Source organism: Pristiophorus japonicus, chromosome 1, assembly GCF_044704955.1.
Source record: "Pristiophorus japonicus isolate sPriJap1 chromosome 1, sPriJap1.hap1, whole genome shotgun sequence".
NCBI classification, from domain to species: Eukaryota; Metazoa; Chordata; class Chondrichthyes; family Pristiophoridae; genus Pristiophorus; species Pristiophorus japonicus.
In genome coordinates, this window is record NC_091977.1 from 45,919,597 (window position 1) to 45,940,246 (window position 20,650).

At 49.1% G+C, this 20,650-nt stretch overlaps 1 protein-coding gene and 1 long non-coding RNA gene across 2 annotated transcripts in view; one reads left to right on the top strand and one right to left on the bottom strand.

Moving 5' to 3' along the window:
* Positions 1-16,126, bottom strand: part of LOC139263240 (ufm1-specific protease 2-like) — a 97,338-nt gene extending 81,212 nt beyond the window's left edge. The window contains exon 1 of the mRNA XM_070879007.1: positions 16,020-16,126. Within this exon, the coding sequence (XP_070735108.1) occupies positions 16,020-16,022 (3 nt within the window). The 5' untranslated portion in view covers positions 16,023-16,126. The remainder of the gene's footprint in view (positions 1-16,019) is intronic.
* Positions 16,127-16,145: 19 nt separating this feature from the next.
* Positions 16,146-20,650, top strand: part of LOC139263264 (uncharacterized) — a 78,254-nt gene continuing 73,749 nt past the window's right edge. The window contains exon 1 of the long non-coding RNA XR_011593079.1: positions 16,146-16,220. This is a non-coding gene — a long non-coding RNA (uncharacterized lncRNA). The remainder of the gene's footprint in view (positions 16,221-20,650) is intronic.

The following is a 20,650-nucleotide window of genomic DNA, read 5'->3' on the forward strand; positions in this document are numbered from 1 at the left end:
TTATTAGCTCTCCCAAAGTGTATCACCTCACATTTCTCTGAAATAAATTCCATTTGCCACTACTCTGTCCACATGCAAGCCCTTCAGGTAGGGTTGGAGGCAAGTTGCTGCTATGTGTTTTCAATTCTTTTAATGTGTTGGGAGCTGGATTTATGCTTCACTTTGCAGCCTCAGCTCTCATCGTGTCCCTGGTTACTATAGCAGCCCGATCTTTTTGGCGTAGATCAAGGCTTCACCCCCAAAACTAAAGGTTGGTTTAGGCCTTGGGCGTACTTGGGCCCCAAAAAATTGGGTGCAACTCTTCAAGTACGGCAAAAAAATGCTTTGGGGAAGGGGAAGACGGGGGGGGGGGGGAAGGGGAAGACGGGGGGGGGGGGGAAGACGGGGGGGGGGGGGAAGGGGAAGACGGGGGGGGGGAGGGGAAGACGGGGGGGGGGGGGGAAGGGGAAGACGGGGGGGGGGAAGGGGAAGACGGGGGGGGGGGAAGGGGAAGACGGGGGGGGGGAAGGGGAAGACGGGGGGGGGGGGGAAGGGGAAGACGGGGGGGGGGGGGGAAGGGGAAGACGGGGGGGGGAAAGGGGAAGACGGGGGGGGGGAAAGGGGAAGACGGGGGGGGGGGGAAAGGGGAAGACGGGGGGGGGGGAAAGGGGAAGACGGGGGGGGGGAAGGGGAAGACGGGGGGGGGAAGGGGAAGACGGGGGGGGGGGAAGGGGAAGACGGGGGGGGGGGGGGAAGGGGAAGACGGGGGGGGGGGGGAAGGGGAAGACGGGGGGGGGGAAGGGGAAGACGGGGGGGGGGAAGGGGAAGACGGGGGGGGGGAAGGGGAAGACGGGGGGGGGGAAGGGGAAGACGGGGGGGGGGGGAAGGGGAAGACGGGGGGGGGGGAAGGGGAAAACGGGGGGGGGAAGGGGAAGACGGGGGGGGGGAAGGGGAAGACGGGGGGGGGGAAGGGGAAGACGGGGGGGGGGAAGGGGAAGACGGGGGGGGGGAAGGGGAAGACGGGGGGGGGGAAGGGGAAGACGGGGGGGGGGGGGAAGGGGAAGACGGGGGAAGACGGGGGGGAAGGGGAAGAAGGGGAAGACGGGGGGGGAAGGGGAAGAAGGGGAAGACGGGGGGGGGAAGGGGAAGACGGGGAAGACGGGGGGGAAGGGGAAGACGGGGGGGGAAGGGGAAGACGGGGGGGGAAGGGGAAGACGGGGGGGGAAGGGGAAGACGGGGGGGGAAGGGGAAGACGGGGGGGGAAGGGGAAGACGGGGGGGGAAGGGGAAGACGGGGGGGGAAGGGGAAGACGGGGGGGGAAGGGGAAGACGGGGGGGGAAGGGGAAGACGGGGGGGGAAGGGGAAGACGGGGGGGGAAGGGGAAGACGGGGGGGGAAGGGGAAGACGGGGGGGGAAGGGGAAGACGGGGGGGGAAGGGGAAGACGGGGGGGGAAGGGGAAGACGGGGGGGGAAGGGGAAGACGGGGGGGGAAGGGGAAGACGGGGGGGGAAGGGGAAGACGGGGGGGGAAGGGGAAGACGGGGGGGGAAGGGGAAGACGGGGGGGGAAGGGGAAGACGGGGGGGGAAGGGGAAGACGGGGGGGGAAGGGGAAGACGGGGGGGGAAGGGGAAGACGGGGGGGGAAGGGGAAGACGGGGGGGGAAGGGGAAGACGGGGGGGGAAGGGGAAGACGGGGGGGGAAGGGGAAGACGGGGGGGGAAGGGGAAGACGGGGGGGGAAGGGGAAGACGGGGGGGGAAGGGGAAGACGGGGGGGGAAGGGGAAGACGGGGGGGGAAGGGGAAGACGGGGGGGGAAGGGGAAGACGGGGGGGGAAGGGGAAGACGGGGGGGGAAGGGGAAGACGGGGGGGGGGAAGGGGAAGACGGGGGGGGGGAAGGGGAAGACAGGGGGGGGAAGGGGAAGACGGGGGGGGGAAGGGGAAGACGGGGGGGGGGAAGGGGAAGACGGGGGGAAGGAGAAGGGGGGGGAAGGAGAAGGGGGGGGGAAGGAGAAGGGGGGGGAAGGAGAAGGGGGGGGAAGGAGAAGGGGGGGGAAGGAGAAGGGGGGGGAAGGAGAAGGGGGGGGGAAGGAGAAGGGGGGGGAAGGAGAAGGGGGGGGGGGAAGGAGAAGGGGGGGGGTGGGAAGGAGAAGGGGGGGGGAAGGAGAAAGGGGGGGGAAGGAGAAGGGGGGGGAAGGAGAAGGGGGGGGAAGGAGAAGGGGAGGGAAGGAGAAGGGGGGGGAAGGAGAAGGGGGGGGAAGGAGAAGGGGGGGGAAGGAGAAGGGGGGGGAAGGAGAAGGGGGGGGAAGGAGAAAGGGGGGGAAGGAGAAAGGGGGGGGAAGGAGAAGGGGGGGGAAGGAGAAGGGGGGGGAAGGAGAAGGGGAGGGAAGGAGAAGGGGGGGGAAGGAGAAGGGGGGGGAAGGAGAAGGGGGGGGGAAGGAGAAGGGGGGGGGTGGGAAGGAGAAGGGGGGGGAAGGAGAAGGGGGGGGGAAGGAGAAGGGGGGGGGAAGGAGAAGGGGGGGGGAAGGAGAAGGGGGGGGGAAGGAGAAGGGGGGGGGAAGGAGAAGGGGGGGGGGGGGGAGGCAGAAGTGGGAGGGGGGCAGAACAGGCTGGGCCCAAGACTTCGGGCAGGGCCTGTCCCCAGCACCAGATTTACAGGTGGGGGGGGGCGGCGGGGGGCCACGGGAGTCGAGTCGGGTCGGGAGGAATCAGGAGCTGGGCGTGGGAGGCAGCCTTATGCACGCAGCCCCAGTGAGCCCATTCGGCCAGGGTTAGGGAATGCGTGCTTTGGGCCCCTCCCACACAGTTTTGAGCGCGTGTGCAGAGGTCCCAGCACTGTTTTCAGCGCAGGAACCTAGCTCCGCCCCCTACAGTTCGTGCTGCGCCGCGACTGACTCCAGAGGACCAGCAGGGAGCCAGAGAATCTGTAAGTTTTTTTTAGGCGCACTTTGTGGCGTGAAAAACGGGCGTCCAGGGTCGGGACTGCGCCGTTCTAGGCGCGGCCCGAAACTTGGGCCCAATGAAGGGGCTCAACAAGGTGGATGCAGAGAGGATATATCCACTGATGGGGGAAACCAAAACTAGGGAACATAGTCTGAGGGTTGTAAATCTATGGAGTTCTCTGCCCCAGAAAACAATGGAGGCTGGGTCATTGAATATATTCAAGGCGGAGATAGACAGATATTTGAGCAATGAGGGAGTGAAGGGCTTTGGGGAGCAGGCAGGCAGGAAAGTGGAGCTGAGTCCATGATCAGATCAGCCATGATCTTACTAATGGCAGAGTAGGCTCAAAGGGCCAAATGGCCGACTCCTGTTCCTATTTCTTATGTTCTTATATATATTATCCAAGGTATAGCCAGACCCTCCCTAAGTTTCAGTACACTGTCCTTGATAATGAAGCCGGATGGCCTTTGTGTCCCATTAGCCATAATTATATCTGCCTTCTACAGAAAGGAACAATTAAAGTAAACTTAAATTGGTTAAGACTGTACTGTAATCTTGGGCAAACATAACTGTTATATTGTTAATTTGCAAACTCCCACTAATGCAGAAATAGTATAAAGCTTACAGTTCATAACAGTTGCGCTTATGATTTAGATCCTGTCAATTTATATTAAGAATCAACCCAACTTCACTAATTATAAATACTTAATCTTGTGATAGCATTTGTACCATTGCAGATCCTGTTAAAATAGCACTAACAATGCATCACAATATCTACGATACAGATAGCAAGTACAATTTTAACTTCATTCAGTGCCCTGCTATTGATCAATCTGGTTCATAGAATCAGATTTGTTACAGCACAGAAGGAGCTATTTGGCTCATGCCAGCTCTCTGCAAGAGCTCTTCAGATAGTCCCACTCCCCCGCCCTTTCCTCATAGCCTTGACATTATTTTCCTTTAGGTACGTATCCAATTCCCTTTTAAAAGCCACGACTGAATCTGCCTCCACCACCTTTTCAGGCAGTGCAATCCAGATCATAACCACTCGCTGCGTAAAAGTTTTTCCTCATGTCACCTTTGGTCCCTCCTCCCTGGAACCATTCTTGTAACTCTTTACTGCCCCCTCTCTAAGGCCTTCACATCCTTCCTAAAGTGTGGTGCCCAGAATTGGACACATTGGCCCAGAAATCGTAGCCTCCCTGGGTCCATACGGAGTGTGTACAGACCCGGGAAGGCATCGGAAAAGCCGGTTTTCAGCACACATTGCGCATGCGCTGAAAACCGGCTTTTCCGATCGGTCAAGCTCTGGCTTGATAGATCCTCTGCATCCCCACAGCCAGGACATTCGCATGGGCAAGATTGCAGTATTTACCCATCTCATGCCCAGCAAATGTCCTGAAAACTCTTGCGCCTGGTAAAAGCAGGCGCATAGCCTACTTTTACCAGCATAAGAGTTTAAAAACATACAAGAACAGATAAAAAATAAAATTTATAAAACACATTTTATTATTAACAACCCTGCCCACTAAGGTAAGTTTATTCTAAACCATAATTTAAATGTTTTTTTTTAAATCTAAAAATATATATTTTTTTCTAAGACATTTATTAACTAATTTAAATTAATCTTAATTATGTAATGTTTTTTTCTATTTTTTTAATTTATATTTGGGTGTTTGGGGGTAGGTGTTTCTCAATCATAATAATGAGAACTCCTACTTACGGAGTTCCCATTATTATGAATGAGAAAATACTGTACCTGGATTGGCTGCCCAGTGCCATGTGACTCCAGCTCCAGCAGAAGGACGTCCACACATGCATACTCTTCGATGCGCAGGGAGAGGAGGCCTTAGGACCGGGATCTCTGGTGGGCGTGGCAGGAACAGGTCGGTGCGGATCTTTTTTCACATTTTCTGTCGAGCGCCCGCAGGAAGCAGAGGACTGGGATTTCTAAGCCAATACTCCAAGTTTAGGCTGAACCAGTGTTTTATAAATGTTCATCATATCTTCCTTTCCTTTGTACTCTATGCCTCTATTAATGATGCTCAAGATGCCGTAAGCGTCTTTAACCGCTTTCGCAACCTGACCTGCCACCTTCGACGATTTGTGCACATATACCCCAGGTCTCTCTGTTCATGCACCCCTTTTAGTGTAGTACTCTAGGTTATATTGCATCTCCTCGTTCTTCCGACCAAAATGTATCATTCGCACTTTTCTGCGTTAAATATCATCTGCCATGTGTCTGCCCATCATTGAAGGTTGGCATGCAGGTACAGCAGGCAGTTAAGAAAGCAAATGGCCTTCATAGCGAGGGGATTTGAGTACAGGGACAGGGAGGTGTTACTACAGTTGTACAGGGCCTTGGTGAGGCCACACCTGGAGTATTGTGTACAGGTTTGGTCTCCTAACTTGAGGAAGAACATTCTTGCTATTGAGGGAGTGCAGTGAAGGTTCACCAGATTGATTCCCAGGATGGCGGGACTGACATATCAAGAAAGAGTGGATCAACTGGGCCTGTATTCACTGGAGGTCAGAAGAATGAGAGGGGATCTCTCAGAAACGTTTAAAATTCTGATGGGTTTAGACAGGTTAGATGCAGGTAGAATGTTCCCAATGTTGGGGAAGTCCAGAAACAGGGGTCACAGTCTAAGGATAAGGGGTAAGCCATTTAGGACCGAGATGAGGAGAAACATCTTCACCCAGAGAGTGGTGAACCTGTGGAATTCTCTACCACAGAAAGTTGTTGAGGCCAATTCACTAAATATATTCAAAAAGGAGTTAGATGTAGTCCTTACTACTAGGGGGATCAAGGGGTATGACGGGAAAGCAGGAATAGGATACTGAAGTTGCATGTTCAGCCATGAACTCATTGAATGGCGGTGCAGGCTCGAAGGGCCGAATGGCCTACTCCTGCACCTATTTTCTATGTTTCTATGTACCATGACACCCAGCTCTTGTTGCACCTCCCCTTTTCCAAATCTGTCACCGTTCAGATAATAGTCTGTCTCTCTGTTTTTACCACCAAAGTGGATAACCTCACATTTATCCACATTATACTTCATCTGCCATGCATTTGCCCACTCACCTAACCAAGTCACTCTGCAGCCTCATAGCATCCTCCTCGCAACTCACACTGCCACCCAACTTAGTGTCATCCGCAAATTTGGAGATACTACATTTAATCCCCTCGTCTAAATCATTAATGTACAATGTAAACAGCTGGGGCTCCAGCACAGAACCTTGCGGTACCCCACTAGTCACTAGAATAGCCTGCCATTCTGAAAAGTACCCATTTACTCCTGCTTCCACAACTGTTTACAATATACATAGATGACCTGGAAGAGGGGACAGAGTGTAATGTAACAACATTTGCAGATGACACAAAGATTAATGGGAAAGCTAGTTGTGTAGAGGACACAGAGAGGCTGCAAAGAGATTTAGATAGGTTAAGCGAATGGGCTAAGGTTTGGCAGATGGAATTCAATGTCGGAAAGTGTGAGGTCATCCACCTTGGGGAAAAAAAAACAGTAAAAGGGAATATTATTTGAATGGGGAGAAATTACAACATGCTGCGGTGCAGAGGGACCTGGGGGTCCTTGTGCATGAAACTCTTTTAGACAGAGGGACTTGGGGGTCCTTGTGCATGAAACTCTTTTGAGTTAACCTGCAAAAACATAAAACATTAAAACCATGCCACCCGACCTGGGTGACACAGCAGACATTTTCAAGGCCCCTTTTTTTTTTTTTTCTTTTTTTTTGGGGCGCTAAAATCAAATTTTTCCAGTGCCCCCTTTAAAAGGGGAGGGGGACACTAAAAACACCGGCAATGAAAACAAATTAAACTTTAAAACGTAAAATCAAATTAAAATTTGGTTGCCGGGCGTGATGATGCACTCCAGTCCCTCCGGTGCCCACCTCTCGCGGAAGGCCGCGAGCGTACCGGTGGACACCGCGTGCTCCATCTCCAAGGACACCCTGGACCGGATGTAAGAGCGGAAGAGAGGCAGGCAGTCAGGTTGAACGACCCCCTCGACCGCCCGCTGCCTGGACCGGCTGATGGCACCCTTGGCCGTGCCCAGGAGCAGTCCTACGAGGAGGCCTTCGGACCTACCCGCTCCCCTCCGCACAGGGTTCCTTGTGCATGAATCCCAAAAAGTTAGTTTGCAGGTGCAGCAGGTAATCAGGAAGGCGAATGGAATGTTGGCCTTCATTGCGAGAGGGATGGAGTACAAAAGCAGGGCGGTCCTCCTGCAACTGTACAGGTCATTGGTGAGGCCGCACCTGGAGTACTGGATGCAGTTTTGGTCACCTTACTTAAGGAAGGATATACTAGCTTTGGAGGGGTACAGAGACGATTCACTAGGGTGATTCCAGAGATGAGGGGGTTACCTTATGATGATAGATCGAGTAGACTGGGTTTTTACTCGTTGGGAGTTCAGAAGGATGAGGGGTGATCTTATAGAAACATTTAAAATAATGAAAGGGATAGACAAGATAGAGGCAGAGAGGTTGTTTCCATTGGTCGGGGAGACTAGAACTAGGGGGCACAGCCTCAAAATACGGGGGAGCCAATTTAAAACCGAGTTGAGAAGGAATTTCTTCTCCCAGAGGGTTGTGAATCTGTGGAATTCTCTGCCCAGAGAAGCAGTTGAGGCTAGCTCATTGAATGTATTCAAATCACAGATAGATAGATTTTTAATCAATAAGGGAATTAAGGGTTATGGGGAGCGGGCGGGTAAGTGGAGCTGAGTCCACAGCCAGATCAGCCATGATCTTGTTGAGTGGCGGAGCAGGCTCGAGGGGCTAGATGGCCTACTCCTGTTCCTAATTCTTATGTTCTATGTTCCTGTCTGCCAACCAGCTCTCAATCCACGTCAGCACACTACCCCCAATCCCATGTGCTTTAATTTGAACATTAATCTCTTGTGTGGGACTGTCGGGGGGCTTCTGAAAGTCCAAATACACACCAATTGGTTCCCCCTTGTCCACTCTACTGGAAACATCCTCAAAAAATTCCAGAAGATTTGTCAAGCATGATTTCCCTTTCACAAATCCATGTTAACTTGGACCTATCATGTCACCTCTTTCCAAATGCGCTGCTATGACATCCTTAATAATTGATTCCATCATTTTACCCACTACCGATGTCAGGCTGACCAGTCTATAATTCCGTGTTTTCTCTCTCCCTCCTTTTTTAAAAAGTGGGGTTACATTGGCTACCCTCCACTCCATAGGAACTGATCCAGAGTCTATGCAATGTTGGAAAATGACTGTCAATGCATCCGCTATTTCCAAGGCCACCTCCTCAAGTACTCTGGGATGCAGTCCATCAAGCCTTGGGAATTTATCGGCCTTCAATTTCCCCAACACAATTTCCCGACTAATAAGGATTTCCCTCAGTTCCTCCTTCTTACTAGACCCTCTGACCCCTTTTATATCCGGAAGGTTGTTTGTGTCCTTCTTAGTGAATACCGAACCAAAGTATTTGTTCAATTGGTCTGCACTTTCTTTGTTCCCAGTTATGACTTCCCCTGATTCTGACTGCAGGGGACCTACGTTTGTCTTACTAACATTTTTCTCTTTACATATCTATAGAAGCTTTTGCAGTCCGTCTTAATGTTCCCTGCAAGCTTCCTCTCGAACTCTATTTTCCCTGCCCTAATCAAACCCTTTGTCCTTCTCTGCTGAATTCTAAATTTCTCCCAGTCCCCAGGTTCGCTGCTATTTCTGGCCAATTTGTATGCCACTTCCTTGGCTTTAATACTATCCCTGATTTCCCTTGATAGCCACGGTTGAGCCACCTTCCCTTTTTTATTTTTACGCCAGACAAGAGATGTACAATTGTTGTAGTTCATCCATGGGGTCTCTAAATGTCTGCCATTGCCCATCCAGTCAACCCCTTAAGTATCATTCGCCAATCTATCCTAGCCAATTCACACCTCATACCTTCAAAGTTACCCTTCTTTAAGTTCTAGACCATGGTCTCTGAATTAACTGTTTCATTCTCCATCCTAATGTAGAATTCCACCATATTATGGTCACTCTTCCCCAAGGGGCCTCGCACAACGAGATTGCTAATTAATCCTTTCTCATTACACAACACCCAGTCTAAGATGGCCTCCCCCCTAGTTGGTTCCTCGACATATTGGTCTGGAAACCCATCCCTTATGCACTCCAGGAAATCCTCCTCCACCCTGTTTCTTCCAGTTTGGTTAGCCCAATCTATATGCATATTAAAGTCACCCACGATAACTGCTGCACCTTTATTGCATGCACCCCTAATTTCCCGTTTGCTGCCCTCCCCAACATCACGACTACTGTTTGGAGGTCTGTACACAACACCCACTAACGTTTTTTGGTGTTCTGCAGCTCTACGCATATAGATTCCACATCATCCAAGCTAATGTCCTTCCTAACTATTGCATTAATCTCCTCTTTAACCAACAATGCTACCCCACCACCTTTTCCTTTTATTCTATCCTTCCTAGAAATATAGAAAATAGGTGCAGGAGTAGGCCATTCAGCCCTTCTAGCCTGCACCGCCATTCAATGAGTTCATGGCTGAACATGCAACTTCAGTACCCCCTTATAGAATGTTGAATGCCCTTGGATGTTGAGTTCCCAGCCCTGATCATCCTGGAGCCATGTCTCTGTAATCCCAATCACATCATATCTGTTAACATCTATTTGCACAGTTAATTCATCCACCTTATTACGGATACTCCTCGCATTAAGACACAAAGCCTTCAGGCTTGTTTTTTTTAAACATCCTTTTCCTTTTAGAATTATGATGTAGTGTGATCCTTTTTGTTTCTTGCCTTTATTTACTCAGCCTTCCACTATTGCTTTTTACCTTTCTACCATCTGTTTCTGACTCCATATTACTTCGCCCTGTCTCGTTGCATAGGTTCCCATGCCCCTGCCATATTAGTTTAAACACTCCCGAACTGCATTAGCAAATGTTACCCCTAGGACATCAGTTCCAGTCCTGCCCAAGTGCAAACCGTCCCTTTTGTACAGGTCCCACTTCCCCCAGAACTGGTTCCAATGTCCCAGGAATTTGAATCCCTCCCTCTTGCACCACTGCTCAAGCCACATATTTATTCTAACTATCCTGCTCTCTCTAGAGCTACAGAACACCAAAGGGCAAAAAACGTTAGTGGGAGTTGTGTACAGACCTCCAAACAGTAGTAGTGATGTTCGGGAGGGCATCAAACAGGAAATTAGGGGTGCATGCAATAAAGGTGCAGCAGTTATAATGGGTGACTTTAATATGCACATAGATTGGGCTAACCAAACTGGAAGCAATACAGTGGAGGAGGATTTCCTGGAGTGCATAAGGGATGGTTTTTTAGACCAATATGTCGAGGAACCAACTAGGGGGGAGGCCATCTTAGACTGGGCGTTATGTAATGAGAGAGGATTAATTAGCAATCTCGTTGTGCGAGGCCCCTTGGGGAAGAGTGACCATAATATGGTGGAATTCTGCATTAGGATGGAGAATGAAACAGTTAATTCAGAGACCATGGTCCAGAACTTAAAGAAGACTAACTTTGAAGGTATGAGGCGTGAATTGGCTGGGATGGATTGGCGAATGATACTTAAGGGGTTGACTGTGGATGGGCAATGGCAGACATTTAGAGACCCCATGGATGAACTACAACAATTGTACATTCCTGTCTGGCATAAAAATAAAAAAGGGAAGGTGGCTCAACCGTGGCTATCAAGGGAAATCAGGGATAGTATTAAAGCCAAGGAAGTGGCATACAAATTGGCCAGAAATAGCAGCGAACCTGGGGACTGGGAGACATTTAGAACTCAGCAGAGGAGGACAAAGGGTTTGATTAGGGCAGGGAAAATAGAGTATGAGAAGAAGCTTGTAGGGAACATTAAGATGGATTGCAAAAGTTTCTATAGATATGTAAAGAGAAAAAGGTTAGTAAAGACAAACGTAGGTCCCCTGCAGTCAGAATCAGGGGAAGTCATAACGGGGAACAAAGAAATGGCGGACCAATTGAACAAGTACTTTGGTTCGGTATTCACAAAGGAGGACACAAACAACCTTCCGGTTATAAAAGGGGTCGGGGGGTCTAGTAAGGAGGAGGAACTGAGGGAAATCCTTATTAGCCGGGAAATTGTGTTGGGGAAATTGATGGGATTGAAGGCCGATAAATCCCCAGGGCCTGATGGACTGCATCCCAGAGTACTTAAGGAGGTGGCCTTGGAAATAGTGGATGCATTGACAGTCATTTTCCAACATTCCATTGACTCTGGATCAGTTCCTATAGAGTGGAGGGTAGCCAATGTAACTCCACATTTTAAAAAAGGAGGGAGAGAGAAAACAGGGAATTACAGACCGGTCAGCCTGACATCGGTAGTGGGTAAAATGATGGAATCAATTATTAAGGATGTCATAGCAGTGCATTTGGAAAGAGGTGACATGATAGGTCCAAGTCAGCATGGATTTGTGAAAGGGAAATCATGCTTGACAAATCTTCTGGAATTTTTTGAGGATGTTTCCAGTAGAGTGGACAAGGGAGAACCAGTTGATGTGGTATATTTGGACTTTCAGAAGGCTTTCGACAAGGTCCCACACAAGAGATTGATGTGCAAAGTTAGAGCACATGGGATTGGGGGTAGTGTGCTGACATGGATTGGGAACTGGTTGTCAGACAGGAAGCAAAGAGTAGGAGTAAATGGGTACTTTTCAGAATGGCAGGCAGTGACTAGTGGGGTACCGCAAGGTTCTGTGCTGGGGGCCCAGCTGTTTACACTGTACATTAATGATTTAGATGAGGGGATTAAATGTAGTATCACCAAATTTGCGGATGACACTAAGTTGGGTGGCAGTGTGAGCTGCGAGGAGGATGCTGTGAGGCTGCAGAGCGACTTGGATAGATTAGGTGAGTGGGCAAATGCATGGCAGATGAAGTATAATGTGGATAAATGTGAGGTTATCCACTTTGGTGGTAAAAACAGAGAGACAGACTATTATCTGAATGGTGACAGATTAGAAAAAGGGGAGGTGCAAAGAGACCTGGGTGTCGTGGTACATCAGTCATTGAAGGTTGGCATGCAGGTGCAGCAGGCGGTTAAGAAAGCAAATGGCATGTTGGCCTTCATAGCAAGGGGATTTGAGTACAGGGGCAGGGAGGTGTTGCTACAGTTGTACAGGGCATTGGTGAGGCCACACCTGGAGTATTGTGTACAGTTTTGGTCTCCTAACCTGAGGAAGGACATTCTTGCTATTGAGGGGGTGCAGCGAAGGTTCACCAGACTGATTCCCGGGATGGCGGGACTGACCTATCAAGAAAGACTGGATCAACTGGGCTTGTATTCACTGGAGTTCAGAAGAATGAGAGGGGACCTCATCGAAACATTTAAAATTCTGACGGGGTTAGACAGGTTAGATGCAGGAAGAATGTTCCCAATGTTGGGGAAGTCCAGAACCAGAGGTCACAGTCTAAGGATAAGGGGTAAGCCATTTAGGACCGAGATGCGGAGGAACTTCTTCACCCAGAGAGTGGTGAACCTGTGGAATTCTCTACCACAGAAAGTTGTCGAGGCCAATTCACTAAATATATTCAAAAAGGAGTTAGATGAGGTCCTTACTACTAGGGGGATCAAGGGGTATGGCGAGAAAGCAGGAATGGGGTACTGAAGTTGAATGTTCAGCCATGAACTCACTGAATGGCGGTGCAGGCTAGAAGGGCCGAATGGCCTACTCCTGCACCTATTTTCTATGTCTATGTTTCTACTCTGATTAGCACGTGGCACTGGTAGCAATCTAGAGATTACTACCTTTGAGGTCCTACTTTTTAAATTTAACTCCTTGTTCCCTAAATTCAGCTTGTAGGACCTCTTCCCGCTTCTTACCTATATCGTTGGTACCAATGTGCACCACAACAACTGGCTGTTCACCCTCCCTTTTCAGAATGTCCTGCACCCGCTCCGAGACATCCTTGACCCTTGCACCAGGGAGGCAACATACCATTCTGGAGTCTCGGCTGCGGCCGCAGAAACTCCTATCTATTCCCCTTACAATAGAGTCCCCTATCACTATAGCTCTCCCACTCTTTTTCCCGCTCTTCTGCGCAGCCGAGCCACCCATGGTGCCATGAACCTGGCTGCTGGTGCCTTCCCCTGGTAAGTCATCTCCCCTAACAGTATCCAAAACGGTATATCTGTTTTGGAGGGAGATGACTGCAGGGGACTCCTGCACTACCTTCCTGCTCTTGCCTTGTCCAGGTCACTCATTCACTATCTGTCCTAACCTTTACCTGCAGTGTGATCAACTCACTAAATGTGCTATGCAAAACATTCTCAGCATCGTGCATGCTCCAGAGTGAGTCCATCCGCAGCTCCAGTGCCGTCATGCGGTCTGTCAGGAGCTGCAGCTGGACACACTTCCTGCACACATAGTAGTCAGGGACATAGCACAGGTAAAGTCAACCTGCCATCTGTCATACGTCCCCTTTTTCTGCTTCAACTTACTTTCTATCTCTTTCGTCATCCAGGGAGCGGTGGCTTTGGTTGCCCTACCGTTCCTCTTTTTGCGAACGTACCTTGACTGTACATGAACCATCTCCTCTTTAAAGGCAGCCTAGTGTTCGATTACAGCTTGTTAATCTTTGATCTCCTCCTTCAAGATGCTCCTTAAAACCTATCTCTTTGACCAAGTTTTTGGTCACCTGTCCTAATATCTCCTTACATCAAATTTGTTTGCTCCTATGAAGCACCTTGGGATGTTTCACTACCTTACAGCTGCTGTATGAATGTAAGCTGTGTTAGGATTGGTCGAAACTCTGGCTTTGTTACACTGCTGAAGAAATAGCTGAGTGAAATCAGAAACGCACAGCAATCGCAGATCTCCATTCAAATTATAATTCACCGAGAGCTTTTGTGCTCACATGGCAGCTGAAGATTCATTTAAAGGTGCAATTAAAATTGTTGTAAAAATCACAAATTTACCTGATCCAATGTGCAAAATCATCAGTAGTTTTTCAAGCTGCTGAAAGAGACTGATGCGTTATTTGGAAATTGTGTACTTAGCCAATGTATGCTGGCTAAGTCAGGGCAAAGAGTTGGAAAGGTTTGCCAAACTGCTGGCCACTTTCTTGATGAGACAGGCAAACTGGACAATTTCTAACAAATTGAAAATGAAACTTGGAAGTGTGATTTGTTCTTTTCCACCGATATCAATAGTCACCTCAATGAACTGAACCTGAACCTTGAGAATGAAAAAAAGTGAAGTGATTTGCTGATTGACATCGATAAATTGTGGAACTGCTATCTGTAGAAATATGCGGAGTGGAGATGGATCTGCTGTCGCTGCAAAATGGATATGTAACTGGGGATGAATATAAGCTGTGACCCATGTTTGGCTCAACTTGGTTGCCCATGTCAACACTCTCAGCAATCACTCTGATGTAGTCAAAGTATTGCTTGTAACTGCTGGATGCGCAGTGTCAAATAAATTCATGCTTCTGGCACTCAATTTATGGTATCAGTAGACTGGGCATCTGGTTTTCAATTGAAACAAGAGGTCTGTATCCTGGGCTCATGGGTCTCAATTTAAGAGCTCAGTGGCCTGGTCTCAAAGCTCTCAATTGAAGCGAGAAGTTGGTGTCCTGAGCTCACGGCTCTCAATTGAAGCAAGAGGTCAGTGTTCTGGGCTCTCAATTTAAGAATTGACTTCCAGTTAAGCAACATCTCGATTTCAAAATTCTCATCCTTATTTTCATGGCCTCGCCCCTCTGTAATCTCCTCCAGCCCCACAAACCCAACCCCGCACGAGGTATCTGCGCTCCTCTAATTCTGCTCTCTTGAGCATCCCTGATTATAATCGCTCAACCATTAGTGACCGTGCCTTCTGTTACAGTGGCCCCAAGCTCTGGAACTCCCTGCCTAAACCTCTCTGCCTCTCTTTCTTCCTCCATCATCATCATAGGCAGTCCCTCAAAATCAAGGAAGACTTCCACTCTAAAAGTGAGTTCTTAGGTGACTGAACAGTCCGATACAGGAATCACAGTCTCTGTCACAGGTGGGACAGACAGTGGTTGAAGGAAAGGGTGGGTGGGAAGACTGGTTTGCTGCATGCTCCTTCTGTTGCCTGCGCTTGCTTTCTGCATGCTCTCAGTGACGAGACGAGACTCGAGGTGCTCAGCGCCCTCCCGGATGCTCTTCCTCCACTTAGGGCGGTCTTTGGGCAGGGATTCCCAGGTGTCGGTGCGGATGTTGCATTATATCAAGGAGGCTTTGAGGGTGTCCTTGAATCGTTTCCTCTGCCCACCTGGGGCTCGCTTGCCGTGTAGGAGTTCCGACTAGAGCGCTTACTTTGGGAGTCTTGTGTCAGGCATGCAAACAATGTGGCCCGCCCAACGGAGCTGGTCGAGTGCGGTCAGTGCTTCGATGCTGGCCTGATCAAGGACGTGAACGTTGGTGCATCTGTCCTCCCAGGGGATTTGCAGGATCTTGCGGAGACATCGTTGGTGGGATTTCTCCAGCAATTTGAGGTGTCTACTGTGTATGGTCCATGTCTCCGAGCCATACAGGACCGCCTCCTCCTCAACACTCCTTAAACCATACGTCTTTGACCAAGCTTTTGGTCACCTGCGCTAATTTCTATTTATGCTGCTCGGTGACAAATTTTTAAATCTCATAATATTCCTGTGATGCACCTTGGGACGTTTCACCACATTAAAAGGTGGAATATAAATACAAATTGTTGTTATTGTCCTGGGCTCATGGCTCTCAATTTATTAAGAGCTCAGTGGCCTAGGCTCTCAATTTAAGAAGTCAGTGTCCTGGGCTCCTGGCTCTTCATTTGAGGTCAGGGGTCAGTGGCAACCGTGGCCGACTCCGCCCCCCCCCCCCCCAAAAAAAAAAAGTTCACTTTCTGAAATGATCGCGTGAAACTCAACTGCTTTCTTCTAGATAGGAGTTTTAGTGATTGTGGTACAGCAGTTTTTAAATTCCTTGCTGATAAAGCCGGGTTCTGGAATACATTCAGGGCCCAGCAGGGAAGTGGAGGGACTAACAGGGTGCCGTCGGCCTCACGCGGCCGGCCCAGCTGTGACTTGCCGAGGATGGAGACTTACCATTTCTACCGTTCTCGATCCGCTGCCAACACAACAACCAGACGACGCAGCACAGCCTCCGACCTCTCTGTCCGAGCGGCCGCGTCACGACGTCACATGATGCCCCGCGCCGTTGCTGCGGAAACGATTGAGCGTGGCGGCCATCTTTGTGAGGGCGCTGCACGTGTACGTGCGCGCGATTATCCCGAGACAAAGCTGCTTGTGAGTATTTCCATCATGTTCCAAGAGAGATTTTTAAAAAAAATCATATTGTGTAATTCAATAACCAAAAGTATTACTGAATTGAACTTGGGAGTACTTGGTGACTTGGTGTTCATAGAAACATAGAAAATAGGTGCAGGAGTAGGCATTTCGGCCCTTCGAGCCTGCACCACCATTCAATAAGATCATGGCTGATCATTCACCTCAGTATCCCTTTCCTGCTTTCTCTCCATACCCCTTGATCCCTTTAGCCGTAAGGGCCATATCTAACTCCCTCTTGAATATATCCAATGAACTGGCATCAACAACTCTCTGTGGTAGGGAATTCCACAGGTTAACAGCTGTGGCTCAGTGAGTAGCACACTCACCTCTTGAGTCAGAAGGTTGTGGGTTCAGGGGACTTGAGCACAAAAAAATCTAGGCTGCCACTCCAATGCAGTGCCGGCTGAGGGAGCACTGCACTGTCGGAGGTGTCGTCTTTCCGATGAGGCGTTAAACCCAGGTTACGTCTCAAGTGGACGTAAAAGATCCCATGCCACTATTTCGTAGAAACACAGAAACATAGAAAATAGGTGCAGGAGTAGGCCATTAGGCCCTTCGATCCTGCACCACCATTTAATAAGATCATGGCTGATCATTCAACCTCAGTACCCCTTTCCTGCTTTCTCTCCATACCCCTTGATCCCTTTAATCGTAAGAGCCATATCTAACTCCCTCTTGAATATATCCAATGAACTGGCATCAACAACTCTCTGAGGTAGGGAATTCCACAGGTTAACAACTCTCTGAGTGAAGAAGTTTCTCCTCATCTCAGTCCTATATGGCTTACCCCTTATCCTTAGACTGTGTCCCCTGGTTCTGGACTTCCCCAACATCGGGAACATTCTTCCTGCATCTAACCTGTCCAGTCCCGTCAGAATTTTATATGTTTCTATGAGATCCCCTCTCATCCTTTAAACTCCAGTGAATACAGGCCCAGTCGATCCAGTCTCTCATATGCCAGTCCTGCCATCCCAGGAATTAAGAAAAGCAAGGGAGTTATTCCCGGTGGCCTGGCCAATATTTATCCCTCAACATTAAAAAAAAACCTGATTATCTGGTCATTATCACATTGCTGTTTGTGGGAGCTTGCTTGTGCGCAAATTGGCTGCCGTGTTTGCTACATTACAACAGTGACTATACCAAAAATACTTCATTGGCTGTAAATCGCTTTGAGACGTCCGGTGATCGTGAAAGGCGTTATATAAATCCAAGTCTTTCTTTACAGGGTACAATTTCAAAATTTGCAGAAGACACAAAGCTTGGACTTGGGAGTACAGGGTACAATTTCAAAATTCGCAGCTGACACAAAACTTGCATGTATCGTGACCAGAGGGGAGGATAGTGAAGGGCTTCAAGAAGACATAGACAGACTGGTGGACACATGGTATATAAAACTTAATGCAATAAAGTGCAAAGTGATACATTTTGGTAGGAAGAGACAATATAAACTAAAGGATATAAATCTAAAGGGGTGTATGAACAGAGCGACCTGGGGGTAAATCATTGAAGGTGGCCGGGCACGTTGAGAAAGCGGTTAAAAAAGGATACGGGATCCTGGGCTTCATAAATAGAGGCATAGATTACAATAGCAAGGAAGTTATGATGAACCTTTTGTCATGTATGTACTTTTGGGATCACTAGCCACTAGATGGCGTCACTGTTGGAGGCCATTGGGCTGCACGCACGTGTGTGCAGCCCAAATATAAAAGGTCAGCCATTTTGTATATTAGTCACTTTGGACCATAATAAAGCAGAGCCAAGGTCATACCTCTTGGAGTTAAACAGTACTCAGTCTAACAGTTATTGCATACACAACATTTGGCGACGAGGCAACAAGAACCTTTACATGCAAAAATGAGCACAATTGGATTGTTGGAGCGATTTGTGGAAAGAGAAGATTGGGCATACTTTGTGAGCCGTTTGAGCCAGTTCTTTGTGGCTAACAAAATGGAGGAGGTCAGCACTGCAGATCGGCACCGGGCGATGTTCCTCACGGTTTGTGGCCCAAACATTTATGGTCTGATAAAGAATCTATCCCTGCCTGTGAGTCCAACACAGAAGACGTATGAAGACTTGTGTACACTGGTACAGGATCACCTTAAGCCAGACGAAGGCATCATCATCTCGAGATACAGATTTTTGACACATGTTCGCTCAGAGGGCCAGAATGTGACGGAATTCATTGCTGAACTGAGACATCTAGCGGGACTGTGTAAGTCCGGGGCTGTGATGGCAGACATGCTGCAGTACTTCTTTGTAATCGGCATCAACCACAAGGTGATCCTGCATAAACTACTGGCAGTGGCCTGCATAAACTACTGGCAGTGGAGACGATGGACTTGAACAGGGCCATCATGATCGCTCAGTCATGCATGACGATGGATAGAAGTCTAAAGCAGATATCAGTGAAAAATCGAAACTCGGCAAGTACTGTAAGTATGATTGATTCGGCGTTCGGCAGAGCAGCACATGGCCAGGGCCTACCCAACTGCGTTCGCGAAACCTGTGGCTGCCCAAAGTTCGCCAGCGGGAATGCATCCGATTTCTCCATATTGGCGTTGTGTGGGAAATCATCAGCACCAGCAGTGTCAATTTAAGCAATATAGTTGCAAAGGCTGTCTGAGAGTGGGGCATCGTCAGCACAAGTGGCCGCAGATGAGCAAGCGTGCTGCGACACACCACGTGGAGGATAATGGTCAGACTAGCGCAGATCCGGATATGCAATCCGAGATACCACAGGAGGAAGTGTATGGACTGTACTCATTCCTAACTAAGGGCAAACCGATAATGATCAATGTGAAATTTAATGGGGTACTGGTATTGATGGAACTGGACACGGGGGCGAGTCAATCAATAATGAGCCAGAGGGCATTCGACAAATTGTGGGATACTAAGGCTGTAAGGCCCAGGCTGAGTCCAGTCAATGCCAAGTTGTACACGTACACCAAAGAACTCATAACAGTGATTGGCAGGTGCCACAATTAAAGTGTCGTATGACAGTGCGGTTCATGAGTTACCACTATGGATTGTCCCAGGCAATGGCCCAAAGCTGTTCGGCAGCAACTGGCTTGAAAAAATCAGATGTGATTGGAACGACAGCAGGGCGTTGTCGTCGGAAAAAGATACATGTGCCCAAGTACTGAGCAAGTTCCCCTCGCTATTTGAACCAGGTATTGGCAACCTCACGGGAGCCAAGGTGCAGATCCACGTGGACTCGGATGCAAGACCCATCCATTGTAAAGCTCGGGCAGTTCTGTATATGATGATGGAGAAGGTCGAAATCGAACTGGACAGACTCCAGCGTGAAGGGATCATATCACCGGCTGAATTTAATGAATGGGCCAGCCCCATTGTTCCTGTGCTGAAAAGTGATGGCACAGTCAGAATCTGTGGAGACTACAAGGCTACGATCAACAGGATTTCGAAACAGGATCAGTAACCGTTACCAGAGGCTGATGACTTGTTTGCCATGCTAGCCAGGGGGAAGTCGTTCACCAAACTGGACTTGACGTCGGCCTACATGACACAGGAGCTGGTCGAGATGTCGAAGAGACTTACGTGCATCAACACGCATAAAGGACTGTTTATCACAGGTGCCCTTTTAGAATTCGCTCGGTTGCAGCAATATTTCAGAAGAACATGAAGAGTCTACTGAAGTCTGTTCCCAGAACCATCGTGTTCCAAGATGACATCCTGATCACAGGTCGTGACTCCGAGGAACATCTGAACAACCTGGAAGAGGTTCTACATCATCTGGACAAAGTAGGACTCAGACTGAAATGCTCGAAGTGCATCTTCATGGCACCAAAGGTCGAATTCCTGGAAAGGAAAATTGCTGCTGAGAGCATCAGGCCCACGGACGCGAAAACCAAGGCCATCAAGAATACACCCAAGCCGCAGAATGTAATGGAGCTGCATTCGTTCCTGGGTCTACTCAACTACTTCGGTAATGTAAATTGACGACATTAGCAGCATGTGCAGTGGTTCTACTAAGAAAAGGCGACAACTGGGTATGGGGTGCATCTCACGACAGAGCTTTTGAGAAAGCCACAAATCTGCTTTGCTCTAACAAGCTGCTGATACATTATGACCCATGTAAATGTTTAATATTGGCCTGTGATGCTTCGTCATATGGAATTGGTTCCGTACTCCAACAAGCTAATGAGTCAGTAACTTCAACCAGTCGCGTATGCTTCAAAAAGTTTGTCTAAAGCAGAAAGAGCCTACAGCATGGTAGAGAAAGAAGCACTAGCCTGTGTGCATGGGGTTGAAAAGATGCATCAGTACCTGTTTGGTCTTCGGTTTGAACTGGAGACAGATCACAAGCCGCTTATTTCACTGTTCTCTGAAAACAAAGGTGTTATATATGTAAACCTGTAAATACCTAG